Source organism: Antrostomus carolinensis, unplaced genomic scaffold (assembly GCF_000700745.2).
Source record: "Antrostomus carolinensis isolate BGI_N321 unplaced genomic scaffold, ASM70074v2 scaffold13239, whole genome shotgun sequence".
Taxonomy (NCBI): Eukaryota; Metazoa; Chordata; class Aves; order Caprimulgiformes; family Caprimulgidae; genus Antrostomus; species Antrostomus carolinensis.
Window position 1 is genome coordinate 34,127 of NW_010337967.1, and position 24,220 is coordinate 58,346.

A 24,220-nucleotide genomic window follows, 5' to 3' on the forward strand; every position below is an offset into this window, starting at 1 on the left:
CTAATCTCTAAAAAGAATAAGGAATTCCTACAGTATCACTCTGAAGGCTAACAAAGATTTGAAACAGGATACTGCTGTGAAATTCATACCATAAATAATACAAATACAATTCTAAGAGTCTGCATGAATGCTTGAAATGTTGTAACAAAGGCATTCCTTAGATTCCAGTCTGTGGTTAATGTAGCTATCTCTACCTTGAGTCAAAATGATGATTTACTAATGATATTCTTTATTGATATGTGCCAGATTAATATAAATTTATCTTTATAGTTGTGCTGTCATTGAAATGGCAGTGTGTGATTCTTTATTTATTTTTCAGTGACTCGATAAATGCTCATAAAAAAGAAATCTGGGTATAAAGAGAGTGGTTTTTCCCCACTCGTCACCTGGACCTGAAAGTCTGCATGGGCTTGTGCATCCTTATTAGCAATACGGATTCTACAACTGAGTCGTAGTTTGTAATGCCGTTTGGGATGTATGGTTTAAAAAGAAATGAAAAATTGATCACTCTTCCTGTTAGCTGTGTGAGTTCTGCAGAGGAGTGAAATGTTGTATGAATCTTGGGGTTTTTTCTATGAAGAAAGTAAATGGATAAGAGGAACGGCACACGGAAGAGATTTGTTAAATAGAGATGCCATCTTTATACTGTTGTTCTGGCTATAACTGCACTTTACATTTTATTATGTCCTGGGTCTTTAGAGTTTAATTTTATAAGACAGTTTCAGAACAATTGGGTCAGTCACTCATTATTCATTCAGTTACACACCGCAGCCTTGCTGCTCCCCATTGACATCTGTACACAAAGCCCAGCTCTTTTTTACATAACCTGACCAGCTCAGATGCTGGTTGTGGGAAATGCCGAAAGTCATGGGGAGCTCCAGAGCCTGAGAAAAGAAATGGCTAAATAGTTCATTCCCTCTGGCATGCCCAGAGGCAGGCGGGAAGCTGATAATGGCATCATTACACATGTAATATTTTGTGTTTTGCCCATATATTGCTGTAGAAAAGGGAGAAATCGGAGACTGCTGTGTGGGAAATGTTGTTAAACCTCTGTTACATAGCTAGCCAGTTGTATTTCTGTTTGTTGCCTTACACAGGCGTTGACTTACATTGTCATGAGCTATTTCTGAGGTGACTGTCTCATCTGGAGCTGGAGGGACCCCTGTGTGCTGTGATGGTAATGAGGTGACTGACCTTGCTGAGCTGTATGTTGAAAAGGTGTGTGCTCCATGAAGCAGGGCATTAGGGAAAGCAATGCAAATAGCTGTCTCATTAACACGATTAAATGATAGGCTGGACAGCTGAGTTCTGCCTCTGAGGCTGTCTCGCTCCTGTGTGCAGCTGGGAGAGATGGTCCAGCCAGCCTTTCTGTAGGTGGTCAGTAACTGAATGCAAGTCCAACTTTGTGTGCTTTGGGGTTCAAACTTACAAAAATGCTGACTCTTGAAACAGGACTTGGCCAGTGCTGTGCCTGGAAAATAGGAAGGAGCAAGTTGTCAAAAGAAAACTGAAATGCATAGAGGCAGCAGGGACTGTGTGCATGTCAAAATGGGCACTCAGTCTTAACCTGCTTTCTGAATAACGGTGACTTGTGTTTCTTCCACCTGCAAAATGAATACAGTGCTGCCTTATCTTACGAGAGCGTCATTGAAATAAATCCAGTGATGTTTCTGAAATGTTTGGATAGTTTAGTGCTGAACACTAAAGAAAAGCTCAGAAATAAATGAATAGTTCTTTATTTGAGAAGAATATCAGTGGTAGGTCATGAAAGGAGTACGATTTCTGTAATGCAGCTAAAAGGAAGAATTGAAGTGCTGCTGGTGGGGAGTACTGACTGTCATATACACTGAATTGAGGTGTCTGATGGAAAAGAAAATAGCGTGTGATAAAGTAATCGAACACTGTTTAAAAGTGTGTGCCTGCTAAGAAGGAGAGAGGGAACTATTAAAGTTGCAAAAATAATCTCTATAGTAACTCCTAATGTTTGATTTGACTTGTATTTTTGAACTTTTATGTTAGAAATGTAACTTGTGAATTTGTTTACAAGCACCAAAGACACAGGTTTACTATATCAGGGTAGTAAACCTACCTGCTTTTATATATGGAAGAACACCTTGAATTTTTTCATATAAGCATGGATAATTCCTCAATTTCAGCCTACTGTTGAATCAATTTGGTACAAATATTTTGTAGGTTTTTATTAAACTACACAGAGTAGCGATATTTCATATAAAATTACCATGAGAACAAGTGACTGCAGTTGAACTTTTCCTTGCAGAGTTGGAAATGGGGTTATAAGAAGACAGTTAACTGCAGACTCTCTGTGTCAGAAACACCTTTGTGTTAGGTGTTAGGATGGTAGCCTAGCAAAGCACTGCTTCTGGACACTACTGGGAACTTCTAAGATATTATGGTTACAAAAATAATCATAATTGTATTTCAGATGGTAAGTAAAATGTATATAAACTCATTCATTAAGAACTGTAAAGCTAGTGTACAAACCATTTTGCAAACAAACAGGATTAAGTGAGTAGAAATTGGGTGGTTAGTCACCAAAATTTTGGTTAGTCACTAGCAACACTGAAACAAAATATACAGATTTTATCTTGGTATTGGCTCTTTTGTGTTAGTATGAGTTGTCTTAAAGCCTGTACACTTCCATATGAAAATGTGTGTTGTGTAGCAGACCGTGATGAGCAAAGGTCAACTTTATTTTATTTTTATTTTAATCCCTTCTAGCCTTCAGGAAAAAGAACAATCATTCAGCATGTCCATTAAAGAAACTACTGCCAAAGTAAGTACATATCAGTTTTCAGTTCTTCAGAATATTTAGAGAAGCAGATTGTAGCTTGCATCTTAATAAATTGTCTGTGTTTTAGAAAGTTGGTTTTGTGGTTTTTCTTCTAAACAGATTTTGCATGTAAATATTTTTAAGCATACACTCCAAAAAAACCCCCAACTTATATTTGGACAGGCCACAGAGATTATGCTTAAGGAAGCAGATGGAGTAACCTATTGTTTCTTGGCTTGTGTTTACTAGTGATCAGTCTTCTCACTGGTCTCCATTTAGAAACAGGCTTCTTAGCTTCATGAAATGAAAGCGAACTGGAGTCACAGCTGAATGTTTTCACTCTTAATACAGAGCATCTTCCTCTCCTAGCTGGCTGCTTTTGTTGGTGTGAAGGAAGAGCATAAATGAAGTACCTCTTTTCCCTGTCCTTTCACTAATAATAAACTAACAATCTAATTCTCATCCTCCTTTAAAAACAAAAAGAAGAGTGATGTGGTGTATTTAGGATACCTTTTGTTTCTAACCAGAGATGGTAATACTTTTCCTTTAATTTTCGTATTTCTCGTGGCCTCCTTCCAAGAAAGATAATACTAAAATTTTATTTTTATTTCAGAAGGGCTCAGTGAGACACAGCACTTTACTCCAGGAGCGCTCTAGGAAAAAAGGTCCATTTATTGTAGGTAGTTCATATAAGTCCATATGGAACAGGGAGTGGAAAATATTTATGTTTTGATCAGTAATTAATTTATACTCTGAAATAAGTTTGTTTTTCATGTTCTTTAGAGAAAGAACATGAAACTGTTTGGTTTTGGTGTTCTTTCACTCACCAAAATTACTGAAAATTGTATTATTTATAATCTATTCTTCCTACTCACCTTGACCAACACTTGCAGCATGCACTGTTAAAAAGACCATTTAAAAACTACATCTCAATACCCCTCCCTCCTTCTCCCCTACTTTATTTTGAGGTAATTCTCCTCTATTCCTTGCTTATGCACACATCTTGGGAAAAAACTAGTATAGACCGTTATAACTTTGTACTCCACCCCTGTATTTTTTAAATGACTGTGAATAAAGTATAAGGGAAAAGATTATAATAGACCTACAGCTCATCTGCTAAAATGAATGAGACATTCGTACCTCAGACTGATGTGTTGTTTCAAGCTATCTGCAAGCTAAAACATAAGTTACAGATTTTTGCCTTCTCCCCTGAAAATGTATGCCTTTTAAAGTTTTATTTTATAACCTTAGTATCTAGAGACTTTTTCAATAAGAGCTGAAACATTGGGTGACAATTGAGAAGTCTGTGAGGTAGAATTCCACAGCCTATTTGTTTCTTTAAAAATTCGAGAGATAAAATATTATTTAAATTTCATTCTATTCATATGTGATGGCTTTTATTTATTAGAGAAGGTAAATAGGAAGCATGAAATGAGACTCCTTCAAATAATTTATTGTTTTATTTATTCAGATCAACTCATCCTATTATTTTCTTCTCAAACTGAATAGAGCTGATGTTTTAGACCTTTTCATTGCATGGGGAAAACACTACTTTGTCAAAGGTCTTTTCTTTTCCCCTGTGCCACTAGTATTTATATGGCCTTTTCTGCCTCATCCATGTTGTTTTCAGCTGAGGCTGCAAAAGCTAAGATTAGCTGGTTAATGAAGGGAATAATCTCCCTTATCCACCACCTTTCTTCTCCTTTTGCTAATGGCATGATTGTGCTGTATGGGAGATCCAGGTGGGTTGTCCTTTTCTTCAGGCAGTGCCAAGAGAATTTATCTTATCTTTTTCAAGGTGTTCTTGTAAAGAAATGTGAAGGTTACTCAAAACTTTTTTCTTCAGATGGTTGGAGGAAGAGTAAATTTCAGTGCTTTAGTTATTGTCCTTGTCCCTGTTTCTGCTGCTTTAGATTAACATGTGCTGGCAAGATGGAAGAACATACAATGGGCAAATTTGCTTTTGATATTTTGCTGCTTTTCATCTTGATTCCACATATCTTTGCTAACCAGCATCCTACTGATTTCAGATAAGACAGCTTTTTTTGAGTAGTATTTATGTGTTGGAACACAGATTTGTGAGGTATATTCCTAAACAATAGCCTTTTTAAAAAAAAAAAAAAAATCTGCTTTAAAAATCCCCCACAAACCACTGAAGAGAATTTTTAAATAGATACAGTAATATCTGGCTGTAAAGAACAGCTCTGAAACTGAAAGGGACTTATTTTTAGACTTGGAGCTTGTTGGTCCATGGGCTGCAGCAGAGCTGGTGACTGAGAAGAGGGAAAGGGCATTGCGGGGGCCCCTGGCACAGGCGCTTGCAGTCAGACTGGTTAGGGGAGGGTGGCATGATCCCCAGCAGCAAAGGAGGATGCTGGCTTTGTGAATGTTCATTATCTTTGTTAGCTAAGAAATAACCTTTTCTCAGTGGCTGAATAAGCTACTATAATGCATAATGGTAGCTGTTATTAAGATAAAATAATTATAAAAAATTAAAAGAATTGGAGCTTGTAGAGTAGAGCTGATGTAATGTAGAAGCAATGCTATTAGTTTAGAGGATATTATATTATTTTGCCTCTCCCAGCTGCTCATTTAGTTTTGTCAAACTATGCCATATGATAGTTCTGAAGATTAATGTTGTTCATTTATCTAGAGAATACACGTGACATAGATACAAGCAGAGGCTTGGTAACGCACTTATCTCATATTCCAGAAGAATCATCTCTGCCAGCTAGAGGAACTTCCTTTCAGCCTCTGGTTCCTCCATTTGGCCCATTAATAAAGAGTGCCAGTGAGCTTCGTTTTGACAGTAGTGCTTACAAAGTGGACAATGTTCACTAGAAACTGATTAAACCTCCCAGCTTATTTTGCATGATTGCCAAACAGCTGTCTACTGGTAATGACTTTAAGTTACTACCAGCATGGGATATATTCATGCGGTTTTCCTGGAGCTGAAAGATTCCCTATCTAATTGCAATTCACTGAGCCATTCAGTACTCCTAAAGAGTGAGTGTTGCTTAGAAAGAAGTCATTAAAAACTTTCAGATGTATTTTGGAGATGTGAGACAGAAATGGCCTTTGGGTTCTTTGGGTGTGTTTATTCACCTCTGACAGATTTGGGTTTTTTAAAACATTTTATTTGAATTAGTAGGCAGGCCACTTAGGGGGTACTGAAACAGAGTGAAATATCTGGGAATTGAAGAATTATGATAGGTGTAGAAGTGATGATAGATGTGTTTTTAAATTAATAAGAAGACTATGAAGTCTTTAGATAGTAAAAGTTACTGCTTGGAGGATAGTTCTGTTGACTCAAGAAAAAATATGACCCATTTATGGTTAACAGATGCTCTCAGCTAAAGCAAGAGGGTATTATCCATTTAAAAGGATTTGCAGTTGTCATATCTGAATTATTACACTTTAATTGTACAAATGAGCCATTGAGCTATAAGGCTTTTGCTCTTAAATGATAACTGTGCTTCTGTTAATAAGCACTTGTTTTTGAGGGAGGAGAAAAAAAGTCAAGGAGGGCAGGGAAACTTTCCCCTGGAGATTTCATTTCACATCTCATCTCTTCACAACTGGCCTGTACCTCTCTTGACTATTGCTTTACCCTTGGTTCCAATGAATGTAATGTTTTCTCAAGTGTCAGCTACAATTTTAAGCAAGTGTTTGATGCCTGCCTTCAGAACAAGAGATTTGCCTTAGCTTGATGAGGGATTTCTCTGTTTGTTCATTTTGCTTTCCTTCACAAATGATGCAGTATTGAGTAAGAATCAACATTTTTTAATATGTGGGAGTTGTATGAATTGTTAATGTATGCTTAAGTGTAAAATACAGAAATGGTTGAATTTCGTTTCTTTTTCTCTCCTGTCTCTCTCCATGTTTTTAATACCAGTCCTGATTAATTGCTGAAGAAACTTGGTTAAAAAGACCAAAAAGAAAGAGAGTAAAAGACAGAAACCTTGACCCCAGTCAGCTGTGTCTTCTGATTGTGAAACTGTGGTGGTTTCACTTGGCTAGCAGGCAAAATTAACTCTGTCCTAGCAAAACCATTTATTGCCTGTGCAGAAAATTAATGGTGGCTGCTTTGCCTTTTTTTTCAGTTAAAGTGTGTGGCACAGTATATTTTGTATAAAAATTGTTATACATTCTGTGTTATGATATCTTAAATTCCAAACGTTGGCTTATTTATGCTCCATTCCAGGCATCACTGTTAATGATGAAACTGCACAGAATTCATAAGCCGGTATTTCTTCTTTGTGCAGCCTCAGTATCTAGTAGTGAAATATGTCCTCTCTCATGCGGGTAGCTAATGCTAATACCGTTCCCTATTTTTATAATAGAATGTGTGGCGAAGCCTGGAAATTTTGATTCATGTTGGGTACTTCTATAAGGCCATCACTTTTTATTAAGCTTCTTCACCTCGCTGTAGGATGTTATGTCTTGTCTGTAAACCGATAACATTTGAAGCCCATTTAAACTGCCTTATACTTTTACATGAATGAATTATATATCATGGCTGTCTGCCTCAATCTAGGTTTGTACAAGTCAGAAACTCTGCAGTACTTTGAGGAGGAAAGTGAGTGATATTGAGAGTCAACTACCAGCTCTACTTGAAGCCAAAATGCTGGCTGTTTCAGGTAAGTTTTAAGTGCCAAGAAGGACTAACATTGATGACTAACATCGTGTGTTAGAGCAATTGTTGACCATTTCAGACTGAGACTTCTTAGGAGGAGTCATTGTTATGCACTTGTCTAGACCCCTTGAAGTCAGGGCAAGTCTGGCAGAACCAGGCTGTGCCATGCTTCGTGTAAGGTACTTCAGGCCTCTCTCCATGGTTGGGAACTACTGGCGAAGTGGATGCTGTGTGGTAGGCAGTAAACATGCAAAGAACATTATATTTTTCCATTGATGAAATTGATAAGTAATTATCAGTAGCTCTTCCTGGACCTTACAAGTTATATGCCTAGAGCTCTCTAGCTAAGAGCATAAATTTACAACAAAAGTATAACAATTAAAGTGTGGCTTTAAATGACACTTTAAAATGGGATACAATTATTGGCAGCTTCTGCTCTTCAGATCATTAAACAACTAATGTTGGCAGCAAAAGAGCAATTTGGTCCTTGGAGCACTCGTGCATGTTATTTACAACCAGTAAAACATTGAAATGTGATTACAGATACATAACAGCTTTACATGCCACTTACTTGGGATTACTGCACTGTTCACTAAGGAGAAAAGGCAAAGCACAGTTCTGTCTCGTAAGTTTGAGGAGGTGGCTTTTATAATTCGGCAAGTAATTTGCAGATGTGTAAGTAGGTGTCTCCTTGCTAGGCACCTGCCTCAGAGAGGAAACTGAATAGGAGGGAATGTAGACTTGGTTACAATGACTTTTACAGTATTACACCAAGTAAAGAAAGGCTAGAGGTGTTTTTAATATATGTCAAGGCAACATGTTGTAGCTATCTGCTGGTGATTTACCTTCTCAATTAGATACAAGAATCTAGTACCAGCACACACAAATTATTTTAAAATGAAACCTTGTGCAGTGTCACATGGTTCGTTTGCCAGAAGTGGATAACATCAGGCTTGAGCAAAATCCTAAAGGAAATTGAGGATCAGTTCTTGTATTGGTGCTGAGCATGCTCAATTTCCTTGCTTCTCATAACACTGTTTTGAAATGGAAACCCTCTCTATTTCTCTTGTGTCTGCCTGCTAGAAGTAAGCTGAGCAATCACCCTTCTCTCCCCATGGGCTCTTTGAATGTAGGTAATTTTCTTGCTTTCAGAAATGGGATCAAAGTTTTCCCCAGACATTTTATGACTTTCCTGAGAATAAAATAGCCCATAAACTGGACATGCAACTGCTTCATGCTCCCAGCAGGAAGCAGTTTGCCAGAAAAGGTATACCTCAGTCTGATGCTTTGAGAGAGTAAATGACAACGTAAGGATGATTTCCAAAACATCCATAACAATATTTTATACTTGTTAGCTCCTAAAAGAGGTTGCTTGTTTCAGGAATGAATTCAAAAGACAATTTAATGCTGATGTTTATATAAACTGGTTTCACAGTGCTGCGACTATGATTGCCTTCCTATGCTTTTTAAGAAGTATAAGTGCTGTTAGTACTGACAAGAAGCACCGTTTCTTTTTTCATTCTTACTGTGAAAAACTCGTACTTCAGGGAATAGTGACTGTGAATGGTACAATCCTAAGTTGTTACCAAGGCAGAACTCTGGAGAGCACTTGTGGAAAATCAAGGATGAAGGAAAACTTGGTGACAGTGGATACTGTAATTTCTTTACCTCATTGTAAGATATGGGTACATTTAGTTGATGTGATGGCACTTCTTTATGTTAAATGCAGAGTAGTATGCAGAGGAAATACAGAAATAACAAAAAAATTAGCTCTCTGAAGACCTGAAAGTAAAAAAAAAAAAAAGTGAAAAAACAGGAAATAGTTTTAGAGCATGAAGTGATAAAATCAGGAAAACCAAATTGCAAATGAATTGCAGCTAGCAGAGAAGTGAGTTGGGAAGAAAAGATTTGGTAAATGCAGAAGAGGAAAGAGGAAGGAAGAGATAAAAATAGCTGCTTTTTTTTCTTTCCCTTAACAAGGCGAAAACAGTGAGCAGTGGATAATATAGAGAAGGCTGAATTATTTGGCTTCTGTGTATTCCTGTGTTAGGCATAAATGAATGACTCCTCTTAAATAAGGCATAGTTAAAAAGTAGGTCTTAACCTTTTAAATACTGGTTAAGATTTAAGCAAGTTACTGTATGTACTTATCCCCTGAACCATCAGGTAGCTAACAGTGTTAATGAACAGCCTGAATATATATAATTTTTAGAAGGAGAATCTTCAATTCGGTAATATGCAATTATTTAAGGATAGCCTTGAAATAGTATGAAATTCAGAGGGAATTCTAGTGTATATATAAATATTCAGTAATAATAAAGTGTGGTGGTCATAGTTAAAGGTTTTCATTTAATCTGGAAACATCAGGCAGGGATAAATGGCTGCTATTTCTGCTTTTTTATCTAGCAGTTAGATCATTCATTCAAACAATTTCCTCAAACAACAGTGCTAATGAATGCTGAGAACAACTGTTTTTCTCCAACCAGATGTTGCATCGTTTTTGTTTAACGTAGCATTTTCCTCGAGGAAGCAGAGTTAAATGATTTTTGGAACAGTGTCAAAGCAAAAAGGTAACTGAATGCAGTTGCACACATCTGGATTCGTGTATCCCAAAAGTTAAGTTCAGTGAGATTAAGAATATAATTATAAAGTCAGACGTTAGTTTTTAGAGCTTACATGTGATGACTTAATGATGTGATGACTTCGAAAGCATGTTATCATGCACCTCAGCCTTTAATGGCCACCTTGATAGTTTCTGGTAACATTAATCTTCTATGTGAACTGTACTTTCTGTTCCAAACACGTTGATTTACAGTATTGGTGTATTTGCACCAGAAAATGGAGGAATGTAGCAGATCTTGTTTTGAGAGGAAAATACCACAATAAATGCAATGTAAACATAACAATTCTATTAATCCTGTCAATCCAATACCTTGGATTTTAAGACTATATAATAAATGATACTGTAAAGACAGAAGAGATGATCTACATACATAAATGACTCTCCACCCTTTTATTTCATCCTTGGAAGAAGTGTAAAATTAAATTTGGAGGAGAAAGAAAGAAGTTTTGTGACTCTCTGGATTATTGAAGGCTGTAGAATACCTACAGTATATTAATTAAGTCCCACTGAGATTTCATACAGGAAAAGATAAAGAAGCCCATACTTAAATTTCAAGAGGTATTTCTGTCAACAGTTACAATTCAGATCCTTTATGTCAACGGCTCCTTTACTTCTGATTGGCATTTGCCTGTTGTGCTAAATAACTTACAGTTAGTACTCCTGAGATGCCAGTCCAGAATTTTTCTACAAACATAATTAGTAGAATCTTATTATATTGTTCATGGTTTTTAGGTCAATAGCTTTAGCTGATTATAGCTAACAAGTACTGGTTGCATGAGATGTCACTGTTGACATACACGTTTGTAAATACTTATTGATGAAATCTTATGGTTTGTCATCTAGTAGTTTTTTATTAAAACAAAACACCTTAATGTCAGTGCTTAGAAATCTGCTTGTGGTTATTATAACAGTTGCTTCTTACTAAAGCTCTTAATATGCTTATAAAAATTTTGTCATCAGTTATGGGAAGAACATGACAGTGTGTGATACTCTGTTCTTTCTGTTAGCATTATGTGTCTATTCAGCATGAAACTTCTGAGGGGAATAAATTGCAGATGAATTCCCCCAACATAAGAAAGACATGGACCAGTTAGAACAAGTCCAGAGAAGGGCCACCAGGATGATCCGAGGGCTGGAGCACCTCTCCTATGAGGACAGGCTGAGAGAGTTGGGACTGTTCAGCCTGGAAAAGAGAAGGCTCCGGGGAGATCTTATAGCGGCCTTCCAGTACCTGAAGGGGCCTACAAGAAAGCTGGGGAAGGACTTTTCATAAGGGCAATTAATGACAAAACAAGGGGAAATGGGTTTAAACTGAAAGAGGGCAGGTTTAGATTAGATATTAGGAAGAAGTTCTTCACTGTGAGGGTGGTCAGGCACTGGAACAGGTTGCCCAAGGAAAGTTGTGGATGCCCCCTCCCTGGAAGTGTTTAAGGCCAGGCTGGATGAGGCTTTGAGCAACCTGATCTAGTGGAGGATGTCCCTGCTGATGGCAGGGGGGTTGGAACTGGATGATCTTTAAGGTCCCTTCCAATCCTAACCATTCTATGATTCTATGAAATAATCCTAAGCCAGTAAGAAAATTCAAATACGAAGATACGTAAGCAAGTGTGAATGTAACTGTAGGAATATTATTAAAATGTATTTTCCTACTTTGGGCTGTTTTGCAGGAGAGCAAATCATATGTGAGAAATGGCATGTTTCTCATTTTTCCTTAGTGAGAAAATAATTTGGGGATAGGCGAGAGGATGTAAACTAACGTGAATTTTTAGTCATTGTTTCATCTGTTTCCTACATTTGAATAAAATAATTTGTTTGATTATATTTTACAATGTCTTCGTGGACTCTATGTGATTTTTTTTTTTCCTCTTGAGAATGCATAATAGCATTGGGACTAGATAGCCAGGAAGTGGCTAGCAGGCAGCTAAGCAGACATGAATTAAATACTGAATTCATTATGTAGTTATCTATGAGATGCATGTCATTAACTTTCCTTATGTCTTTGCAAATACAAATTAGATCCAAACACACAAGTTAGAATGAAGTGACTCAAAACTCTGATCTTAAAACTGTCTATAGCAGTAAGAAATTGTGTGTCATCATTCTATAATTAGCACTATCTCTCTTTCATTAAATATCTGCAAGTGGGAGCTGATTTGAAATACTGTTGTGGGATGATTTCCAGCAGTACAATGACAAGAGTTTTTTCCTTATGTCAGTGTAGAAATGTAGTTTATAAATAGCATGACATAAATACTAGACACCATATTGTCGCAAAACTTAATGCTAGGACTATTGCCTCTTTGCTCACTCTTTGATGCTAGTTTAGGGCAAGTTCTGTGTGGCTCAGAAAGCAACTGTAACAAAAAAGCCCCCAGCCTTCCACCTTTGGTGCTAAGCGCTCCTGTTGGGAATGAGTATGTTAGAGAGGGGACAGAGCAGTCAGAGGCTGGAAGATGCCCGTGCAGGCTGAAGAACATTTTGAGCCATGCATCTGTGTGTTTTGGTAACGTGGATGTCTTGTTTTCATGCCTGTGCTGTATATGTATGGGCATAAAGTTCTTGACATGATGTTGAGGTCTTGCCCAGTTGTGCTGCATACAGCTCTTAATTTGTCTTTCATTGAAAGGCAATGGTGCTCCTGTTTTTTCATCTTTCCTGCAGAACTTGGCTAGTCTTAGAGGCAAAAATACCGATGCCTCTTTGTGCCTTCTCATGAAGGTTTAATTTTTTGATGAATTGGAGTCTGAGAGAGGTCTGTGTCTTGTCTGATGACATAGCTGGTTCTCTACTTTCAGATTCTTGCTTCCAGCAGCATTCTGGGTTGATGGCTCAGAGACATATTGAGATTAATTCTTCTTCATGCCTGTATCACAATGTCTGGCTCCAGCATACAATGCTGTGTATTGGCATGTCTTCCCACAACAGTCACTTTATGCTTCATGAAGTAAAATTTGCCACTGTGTATTGGTGCAAGGGATGTACTTTTTGGCAAGCCTATTCACTCATTTAAAAAATAACGCCAGTGAGCCCCCCAAACCAATTCCAAACAGTCACACAAACCTTGGGCAGCTATGCTAATTGTCTTTTTATCTCATTTCTAAATGAGACTGCTGGATGTTACTGGCTTTCAGTGAACTTCAAGGATGATTTGTTGTAGCTAAAGTTTCAGCGTGATACGTGACCAGACAGCAGAAAAATCATTGCTTCTGTTGCAGAAGTCAGTCAGTCATGTAACAACTTAGTCTTTTTCTCTCCTGTTACCTAAGCTGCTGTCCCTGGAGTGGGAGAGAAGGTTGAGTAATCTCTTTGGCAGTTTCTTTTCTGGGGTTTTGTGCTCGAAGGAGAAATGTTAGATGTGGAGAGCTGTGAAGGGAAGATGCTCTTGCCCTATGGAAAGGCTGTGCTGTGGTCTGGAGGGGATGTGAGAAAACCTCTGTGCAGTCTGTGGAAGGGGACAGTGATGATGTTCTTTCCATTGGCTGTCCAGGGAGCCAAGGTGACAAGATTCTGAACCTCAGTGCATGCACTTTTGGTGCCTAAACCTAGGTGGCATGAATATTTCTCTCCCTGGTCCTTCTCTGGTTTTCTTTCCTGGCCTGGTTGGTAAAAAGGGAGTTGATGATTTCATGCAGCCCTCAGGATCGTGGATCTCAATCGGGACTGGGCTGTTTCCTTAGTCTCAACATGTCCCTTCCTCTCCACTGATAGCGATAGTGAGTGGAAGCAAAGGTAGGAGGGAGGGGAGATGTAAAAGAACCAGAGACTGAAAGGCATAAATTGAATGGGAGCTATGAGGGAGGGGGAAATGATTATGTATGGAAGCCTGTGTGCACACATGTCTGTGCTATTGGGTGACCCTTGAACCTTGGAGTTGCTTTCAGTTGGGCATCCTTTACCATGTTGAAAGAGAGTTATACATGAATTGCAACAACCATGTATTGGCTAATGCACATGGTAAATTGCTGTCACTAACAGGCTCTATACTTGTCACCTCCAGTGCAGGTACTTGAGAGCATCTTGTGGCCGCTTCAAACCTCTGCCTTTTTCTTCAGGGTTTTTGTGCCTTTTGTCATCAATAATTTTCACTTGAGCCTTTGTGTTGTTATTACTAATTTAAAATTTTATTGTTGTTGGGGTTTTTTGCCTACCCCCTCCTTTTTTTTTTATTCCTGGGTTGCTCTGTGGCGACTGATTCAGTCTGGGTACAAGAGGCTTTTTGTGGTAGAGAATTCCACCTCCAAATATATGTCTGTGGGGTCTCTTGCCTGCTTCTAGATGGATTTTCTTACTTTACCTTTCAGGATCACATCGATCATTCAGTTGCACTGTGCTTCATGAAGCTGTTGCCATGTGTTATTGCATAATAATTATGATTCAAATATGCTGGAATTCTGTAAAACATTTCATGAGATGGTAGACTGTCCCTCATTTGCTATTTGTTTTTTTCAGAGGTGCAAACATATTGGCTGTGCTTCCAAAATCTTACATTTCTGCCATGTTTTTAGCTTTTTCTCGTTTCTTTGTGAGCAGCTGAATTATATTTATTTTCTTCAATTTCTTTTCTGGTGTTGGAATCAGTTTGTATTCTTATTAATCCCAGGGTGAAGGGTTTTCAGCCTCAAATTCCACTGCCATTAATAAATATCATGGTGGCAAATGCCCTAAGCTAAAATGTAAATTTTAACTTTCTTATATATTATTAAAGATAGTGTTAGTCTGTGAAGAATTAGCTTATAGATAATGATAAATAATGACCAGTCTATTCTTTCCTACATTGAAGCTTATGTCCAGTGCGTATGTTTTACTTTTATGCAAAAATTGCTCCTTTGCTTAAACTACAATGAACATATTTGCAGTGGGGGTGGGACGTACCTCTCTGTTTCAAGTATAAATAATGGAAACTATGAGCATATGTAATTTCTGGCACAAATATGAGAAAATGTGAAATTAAAAAAGTTGTGGGCCATTGGCTTTGTCTTGTATTTTGAAGAGAAAATGTTTAACAAAGCTTAGATAATAACATATTTGTTAGTTTTTACATAATGGGACAGATTTCAAATTATATTTTTAGTCAAATTTTTGCTGGCAAATGGTGTCAAAATAACGATATGTTAGTTTGAGGCTACTAAACGGGCAACAATCTGCCCAATATAGTAAAATCTGACAATGAGCTGTTATAATGGACATGAGTTTGTGGCATGTAACTATGTATAGAGAAAACATACTTGATATGCAGAGCACTATGTAGCTGTAGTATATAGACATACAAGTAAAATTTTGGGAAGAGAGAAAAATAAGGTAAATATAATATTTATATTTACCATGATTAAAAGCGATTATGTAAGTACTTTGTGCCTGGGCAAATAATTTTTTAAAAAATTATTTTTCTAATTTGAGTGGTTTTTGCTTGATTTGCTGGTATTTTTGGCCTTCACATCAAGCTACTGGAGCTTACTTGTTGTCACTATCTGTAGAGAGCAGAGGATGAAGGGTATATGTGAGGAGAGAGCCCCAGAGGGCAAGATTAAGGAGGAAGTTTAAACTGGGTTTTTGTTGCTGTCTTTTGAGATAACAGCAAGGTTCAGCCCCTCAAAGTTAAGTGTTCGTACTCAGCTCTTTATGACAGTGAACTGCAAACATGTTATTCAACCTGTTCAGAGCACTAGATCCTTCAAATTAGCTGGAAAGTGAAAATACAACTTTCCAGTGTTGTACTTGTAGAAGTATAATCAGTTCAGCCAAGTTAATGTGAATGATTTCAGATTTTATTATAATCCCAACTTGACCTCACATGATTATTCCTCCTCTTCCACCTGCCCCCCCCTTCCCTGCCCCATTTTATCCAAGCACTGTTGATTCTATGTCTCTATTCAAGCTGAAATGGAATAGATTTAAGCTGCTGATAGAGCAACAGACTTTCTAGCCTGGACATTTATAAACAGTTTTCTGAACTTCTGGGTTTCCCCATTTGGTGTTCCAGTTTGCACCTGTTGTGTTTATATGAGCATGTAGGCAGTGACTAAAATTGCACATTGCTAGTGAGCATCACTGCGAGATGGGGGAAGGATGGGAAAAGTGGCATTTCGCCCTTCAGTCAGCTTCATGGAATCCCTTTCTCCTGTCTTGGTTTAGACCAGAAGCTCAGCTTTGGTCTTAGACTATTCATTCCTTAGTTTTGTTGTCTCTGTACAAGATTTTCTGAGTGAGCAGTCCTAAAAGCTTCAGTGATTTTTGAGTTACCTTGGAAGAGTTAGAACTGACTTTATTTATCTGATGTCACTCAACTAGAACTCTCCCAGTGGTATGGCTCTATAAAACACAGCTCTGAGTGGTTGACAAAGTAACAGTTATTGTGTACGCTTAGGCAAAATAATTATTTTGTCATTGAAAAGAGGAATTCTAACATTTTCAGGATATTAGCAGAATAAAATATTTTGACACAAGTCTTCAGAATATTTCTGCATCATCCAATGTGACTTTGTCTCTTAGCAAACGCAAAACCCCAGGAGGGCATGTTTTTTACTGCTGGCAGCTAGGAAATATATATTAATTTTTAAATCAACCTTCTTACAGCATTTAGAAAGCAGTTATTTTGGTTGCTGTGATTGAGGTCACTGATGGCACTTGTGGTGCATGAGTTTGTATTCGCTCTCCTGAATTTTCTCTGCAGACTTCCAGTCATTTGTGCTGTTGGGGGAAGCTGCATCAGGCACTTTTGGCTTTTGGGTATTTATCTCTGATGCTGTTTCCTCATAGCCCAGTTTTGATATAAACTTCCCCTCAGGGAATTAAGATCCAACAGTATGTATAAAACTTTCATGTGTAATATCATAGCTTTTTCCTTGCTATCTTCCAAAATGTAAGAGCAGGCTCCAGATTCTAATGAAGAATCTCTTGCCTTCGTGTTTTATTAAGGCTCTTGTGCATTGATGCTTACGATGAGTTCAGGTGAGGTAAAGGTGCACTGTTTATTAAGTCTTGTTGCCTTAGAAGCATCTCAGTATCTTCCATTTTTCCCGTGATTTTGTGTTGCTCTTCTTGCTGCTGTGTTTTGCCCATTTGGAAACATGTGACACATTAAGATAATAAAAATTGTGCTGTTGTTTCCCAATAAATGCACTGGTAAGCCATAAGATCCTTCTATTTGTAAAACATATTTATAGTTATTTAATTGTAAAATTCTTTGTAAGATAGAACTGGTGTAAACAGGTTTTTAGCTGAGAATTTGAAATAGAGGAGTTTTGAACTCTTAAAAAGAAACAAAAAAGGTCAGCTGTTAGCAAGAAAAAGAGGTGGATTGAAACTACCATAGCCTTAGGACTAAATTAAAGAAAAAAGGAAAAAAAAAACCCAACAAAAAACCCCCAAACCACAAAGCTACCAATACTTAGCAATGTTCAGTCTTTAAACCTCATTTATTTTTTAATGGTCTTTCCCAAAATTTTGGAAAGTTCAGTGTCCCCTTGGCACACGTCTTCATACGGCCACTGGAGTTTGCAGTAGCATCTTTCCTCCAGGAGGAGGGTTGTAATTATTTGCTGGAAGTGCTTCCATTCACTCTTACACTCAGGAGGAATGCATCTGCTCTCAGCAGCTGGTGGTGGTCTGCTGTCTTCCAACCAGTGTAAATACTTCCATCCCATTCTTGCTCTGGTGTCCTGAAAGAACTGAACAGCAACCAAACCATTCCTGTTTAAGACTTTGTGACCAACAGTCATTTTTAAACACCAGGTAAAAAGTTTGTAATGCCACAATTTAGGATACTCTGATATGGATTTGATGTTTTGGATTATCACTTAATTTTCTAAAATAAACTTTTTAATTGATCTGTTGTGCATAAGCAATGGTATATTCCTGAAACAAAAGCCAAAGGATACCTTTATATCTGAATAATGCTAGTGGTATTATAAAGTTATTTCAGGAGTCTAAAGTCGTTGCACATACTTCAGAAGCTGATGAGACATCTTATATGTGTGACTGGATGTGCTTTGCATTAACTTTTGCTTCAAGTCTAAATTTTCTAAGTGCCTTTACTTACTGGATGACTCTACCTATCAGATCATACCAGCAAATTTTTGCTAAGTTAGGATGAAGCTAGAGTTTAGATTTTGTGCTAGAGATCTTTTGCATCATATTAGGCTAGTCTGCCTGGAAATCAATTTTGTCAGGCATTCTTTAGATTAAAGTGGGTTTTTGTAGGTTTCTTTGGTGTGTTTTATTGTTGTGGCTTGTTTCCCCCCAGCCCCCCGGCAAGTAGCTGAATCATTGGAAAAACAGAGGTATAGCTATATAACTGCAGCATTGTAATAGTTACTGCTATTTATAAACAACCTTCTGTTGTTTGTTATAAGCAGTGGCATAGTGCTGCTTTGCTCAAGGAGGAAATACTTTGGTGTCTAGCAGATTGAGAGGATCTCTTTCAAAAGTATTATGAGTTGAGATGTCCTCCAAAACAAGAAAATGGTCTGACAGATCACACCACAACGATCAGTGAATTAGAGTATGACATTTTCTGAAGCGTGGACCCTTGGGAACAGGTTTTCTCCAAAAAGGTAAATTGTATCAATGATAATTAAAACCCCCTATTTCTGTGTGTATAAGGTTGAATGTGCTACAATTATGATTCTTTTTGTAGTGTGTTAATGAAATGGATGTTTGCAAAGCAGGTGGTGTGGGTTCTTTTTTTTTTTTTTTTTTTGGAGTCACATCCCCCCCAAAATTGGTCTTTTGGTTGCTGCTGGGAAGTATAGTTGCTTAATTTCCCTTGCTTGCTGTGTAACCTACTGATGTTGCAAGTGTCTGCTTCATTGTCTCTTTCCTCTCTCTTCCTCCTGCCCCCACAAAACATGCAGGAAGTAATTTTGGTACTGCGAAGGATCTGACAGAAGAAATAAGATCATTAACATCCGAGAAGGAGGGGCTGGAAGGACTTCTCAATGAACTGTTGGTTCTGAGTGCCAGAAACATCCGAAAATTGGAGAGAATTAAAGATGATTACACCAGACTGAAACAAGAACTTGAACAAGGAGAGGCTGCCTTTGGTAAGTAGTTCACATGCTGTTACAGCTTTTGCTCAGCCATGAGCACCTAGAAGTCTGCTGGGTTTGATTAACCATCCTGCATTTCATAAAATGTACTGTTTTTTCTGAGGAAAGTTTGACCAGGTCTAGGTAAGCAATATCCTGAATATGGTCTCAGCTGTTTCCACTGGAGGTGGGGGAGGCTGAGGGAGAGAAGGGTTATCGCAGCAATATACAGCTTTTGCAGATCTGTTCTCAAATTCTCAAAAACTTTATTTTCTAACCCCATTTTTGTAATAATGATGATGATACTGTGCATTTATTCACATACAGAGAAAGATGTGTAGTTTTTTATGTGGAAGCAGGAGATGCAGTTGTCTGTGACAAAAGAACCTTATTTGGTATATATAACTAAATATTTAGTATTTATTAAAAAATTTGGTGATGAGTCTGAACATAAGAGGTGTAAGGGATGCCTGGTTCTGAAGAGTTCAAGAGTTTACAAAGAGTTCTCTTTGTAAATTTATGCTTGGGGAGCGGGGAGTTAAACAGCTTCCCAAACACAGCTCACATACAACTATAAGTAATGTGCTTGGGTTGTAGTGTCATGGTGGAATTGGGGAAGTTCCATGCAATTACTGGGAAAGCTACTAACAACAAAATAGCAAAGTCCTTCCTGGACTTGGCTTATCCTCTTGTCCGCTGTACCCTCTCCTGAAGTTAAGTGAATAAAGTGGCCTTGCTGCTTGATTAAATGAAAAGGCTAAGTAACATTTAATTGACTAAAAATGTACAGTTACTATAGTTACCTCTAAATAGCTGAGTATAAATCTGAGAGCTACTTTAAAGCGCTAGGGGTTTGAAATGTCTTTCCTTTTTCAGGACCATATGAGGAGTAGGTTGGCAGAAGAAAGGAAAGTGCCTCTTTTAAAAGTATATGAAGCTTCTTCATAGGCAAGTGGATGGGGCAAAAGCTATTTTAGAAACAAAGTTTTGTAAGCAATGAAACACATCTAAGTATTTTAAAGATGCATAGAGGAATATATACACACACTCTACTAGATAAGAACTTTTGTAGAAACTAGATGGTTAAAAATTTTAAAAATGATTCCTCAACGTAGTGCATTGTTAACAAAGCTCTGTGATTCAAAGCCATGTCAGGCAATACTTCCTCATTACTGGGATTTGCAAGTGAGTTGAAGGGGGTTCTGACCTTCCAATCTGTCCATTTTGTTGCTCCTTTGTTTCTAGGACAATTAAACTTCCTATAATACATATGTACTTCTTATTTGTATTTTTCTTCAGCAGGGTTTTAAACAAAATCTGTGCAAGACTGTTGCTGAAGCAACAAAATTGGTTGCAGTTCATAGATTCTTTTTTTTTCCCTTTGCATTTATACAGCTGTAAGGAGGTGTCTTCTTGATCTGACCTCTCCTGTCCTGCAATTTGTGACAATAAATTGCAAAACACTGGATGTTTACCATGTGGATTGTTCTTTTAATTTATTGTGATTCTGTAGGCATAAGAAGAAATTTATCCTTGTGTAAAATAAAACTCTATCAAGCACATACTAGTCAGAGATACGTAAATTGAAATCTGAGATCTTCCCTTTTCCTTGTCCCTGTCCCCTTGCATGTAAGCTATACTATTTGCTCCTTTAACAGTCGGAAACTCTCTTACATTTGAGAACACTAGCCCGAGTTTGATACCAACACGTTTAATTGAATAAAAGCCTTCTGATGCTTTCTGGAAAATAGTAAACAGATTGTATCTTAAAGATGGCGTCCGCTTTTATGAACCAGTTGTTATTTTGGATAGTACTTTCGTGTTTGGGGAATAAAGCATAAATAATTGGAATATGATTTTGTTACCATTTATTTTTGCTGCTGTTCAAAAGAACTGGAGATAACTGCATTGGCTTTGTCTGTAGTGTGAAAGGTGCAATTTGTGTCAGCATTGCCAAGCTGACTTAATGCATGGCCTCAGGCTTTGTGGTTCATTTAAACCAGTAAAATCCCTGTAGCTGCTGAGGTGAGTGGTTTTGCCTTTTCCTCTTGTTCCTGCTCCATCCTGTACGCCAGCTCAGTGCTGACCAGAAACCTGATGTGAGCCAGCATTAGCACACCCGTGAGACCCACCAGCATGTGGTGGGACTGTCAGCATTGGCAAAAGGGACCACAGCAGGGGTCTGGGGCTTGTGATGGGGAATGTATTGGCCCGCTGCTGTTGGTGACACTATGATTTTCTGTGAGTGTAGTCTGGCAGGAAAGTGGCTCCTAAAATGTTTCTGCTGCTTGAGCTAGTGTGCAGCGTGGGCTCAGCTGCTCTGGGCTGTGGGTTAAATTAGTGTGAATCGTTGGTCCCATTGCTTGGTGCAGCCAATTCCTGGTTAGTTTGATTTCTCCCTCCATAGCTGCGAGCCAGGGAGAGAAGTCCTTACTCCATCTAACTCTGCTAACTGAGGATGTTACTGTCCTCCAGCTTTTTTACTATATGTCTGCCCAGAATTTGTTAGGGAGCCCTTCAGGCCAAATTAACCATGCTAACTTAAACAGCAAAAATGATCTGGGCTAGGCTGGCTGCTCCGTGTCCTGGTGTGCAGTAGGGATGTACCCGTGATTCCTCCTCGCAGCACAGTCGTGCTACACTTTGGCTCAACTCTTTATGAAATAGGTTACTGAAAGTAATGCAGAGAAAGTGATCCCTTAGTCTCCTCATCTTTGAATGTTTTTGTTAGTTTAAGTAATTTAGTGGGTTTATATGTCTTTCAGTGTAGAAAGGAAATGCTTCTTTTTCTACAGGAAAGGTAATCGGGTCAACTGAGGGATTGGACTAGATGATCTTTCGAGGTCCCTTCCAATCCCTGACATTCTGTGATTCTGTGAACTGGAGCTTTTTGTCACCTCTCATGCTTGCTTTCATGCTGTTTCCAGGGAAAATCTTCTTCTTTCTCTGTATCAAGAGCCCTCCCACTTTTTTTAAGTATAGCACCTTTAAACCTTCTGCATAGGTATTCCTACACATGGGTATTTCTACATCATCTGGCACTTGAACTGTTATTTTCTGTGCCTGTGAACTTCATGAAAGCTTATTCCCCACCCCCCCCGAACATAATACTATTTTGTCTGGAAGACATTAAACAAAAAAAATGAAATGCTGAAATAAGTGTGTATGTTTGTCTTTCTCTTGTGTATAAATTGGTCACTTATTTTTTTACTTCATTAATAATTGTTGATTTCTCACAGTAATGCAGATATAAGGAAGCAGACGTCAAGGGAAGAGACTTAATCACACAATAATCAGAGCTGGAATTTTAAATAGGACACATCATTAGCATGTTAATGAATTTTCTCACTTTGTGCCAGCTGCCCAAGTAGAAAAGATATTGCAGATGTAGTGCAAAAATCAGGCTTGGCTTACTGTGTTGAGAGCTGTCAGTGCTCCCTGTAAAGGAGATTTGACAAAAATCCTTTCATATTTTTAGAGATGCTCAAAAATATGATTTTCCCATTGCATAATAGAAGCATTGACAAGTAATGCTATTTATTAGCATTTTAGGATGAATAGTACTAATTTGCCCTTTAGACAGTAACTTTCTTCTAAGGGCTTCAGAACATTTCTATAAAAGTAATCAACTGTTACACTGTTTTACAGATAGGAAAGCCAGGGACACAGAGGTCATATAATTTTACCTGAAATGGTATTCTAGCATCATTGAATTAATCATTTGCAATAAACAGATTTGAAATCAAGTGATGCTTTGTGTGAGCTTTGCATTCTTCTAAGCTGTGGATATTTCTATAGCCTAAAACATAATGGTTCTGGGAAGATCACTGAAGATCACTGTGCTTTACTGTTGAGCAGAGCTGCCTTATAAAGTCAGAAGGTTCTGTTATGACAAGGAAAAGAACTGCTTTGCAGCCCAAAACAACCAAAACCGTGTTCCAGACAAGTGAAGCTTAATTACTTGCCTGTCTGCCAAATTGCTGGATTGAGTTTATAAGTTCTGGCTTGGGTTGATTGACATTTGTAACCCAGGGCTGGAAATGAAACCTATCCTCTTGTCTGGGTTTTCTCATTTCCAGTACTGATGGGCAGGTTTTCCTGCCTCATTTGCTGAATTCCTTTTGTGCCTGCACTCAGCCATTTTCTGCCCCCATCACACTTTTGGGAAAGCATCTCCTGGTAAATAATGTGTGTATGCACAAAACTAGGGGGGCTATATTTTGTGATCTGATTGCTAAGTCATCTTAAGTAGAATTTATATACTGAATTAATTTCTAGAGGAAATGTAAAATAAAGGCTATCATGCACATCAAAGTAACTTTTTAACTCTTTTAAAAAAAACTGTTGTTTGGAGGCTGATACTTCAGTCTGTACTGCTCAACTCTCATTGTCATAATTGAGTTTTATTGTCTTAGAAATTGCTTGTGTAAGTCCTAAAGCTCTTACCAGCCTGCTTGTAGAGTCAGGCTTTCTGGAATTGAACAGATATATTTATTAAATAATGAATTAGATGTAGCAGAGATATTTCTTAGGAAGCTGTTTTTTTGTTTTTGTTTTTATAACACTCAGGTTTTTTTCTCTTGTTCAATGCACATACTCTGCATGCTTGGACATAATATCTCATAGCTTTTCGTCCTCTAACAGAAGAGAAACCTATCGAAAAATTTTATGTTTTGACTTACCTAATTAATAATAAAATGTGTTCAGAATGTACTCTGAAGAATAACGAAATTCTCCTAGTCTTTTTACAATCATTGTTCAAGAAGCTGAACATTTAGCCATTGTGGAGGATGCATTTAATTAGCCTGAAGCTTAATATTATGTGGACAGCAGAAATAACTAGTGGTGCTGCTTAAAGTAGTACTGGCTTTGCATACTGAAATATTTATGAAAAGCAGGTTCTATGCTTCATGTGCAATTGTATAGGATGTGATTTACCAAACTGTTATGACCATTTACTGCAAAGCATTTTTACTCTCTTTCAAAGGCACATTTTTATTCTGACAGGTTCAACACTGGAAGTCTTGCAATAGCATGTGCTTCCCACTGGGAAGCCTTTATTTTTTTTTTTTTTAGTTTAAATATTTGTTTTTAATAATAGCTGTTATGCAAAAGCTTCTCTATTTCTCTTTCTGACTGTTTTT

At 37.8% G+C, this 24,220-nt stretch overlaps 1 protein-coding gene across 1 annotated transcript in view; it reads left to right on the plus strand.

Moving 5' to 3' along the window:
* Positions 1–24,220, plus strand: part of DISC1 (DISC1 scaffold protein) — a gene marked incomplete at both ends in the record, with an annotated part of 133,675 nt that overhangs the window by 19,791 nt on the left and 89,664 nt on the right. Inside the window, 3 exons of the mRNA XM_029086837.1 lie at positions 2,740–2,794; positions 7,329–7,431; positions 18,903–19,091. Of these exons, the coding sequence (XP_028942670.1) occupies positions 2,740–2,794; positions 7,329–7,431; positions 18,903–19,091 (347 nt within the window). The remainder of the gene's footprint in view (positions 1–2,739; positions 2,795–7,328; positions 7,432–18,902; positions 19,092–24,220) is intronic.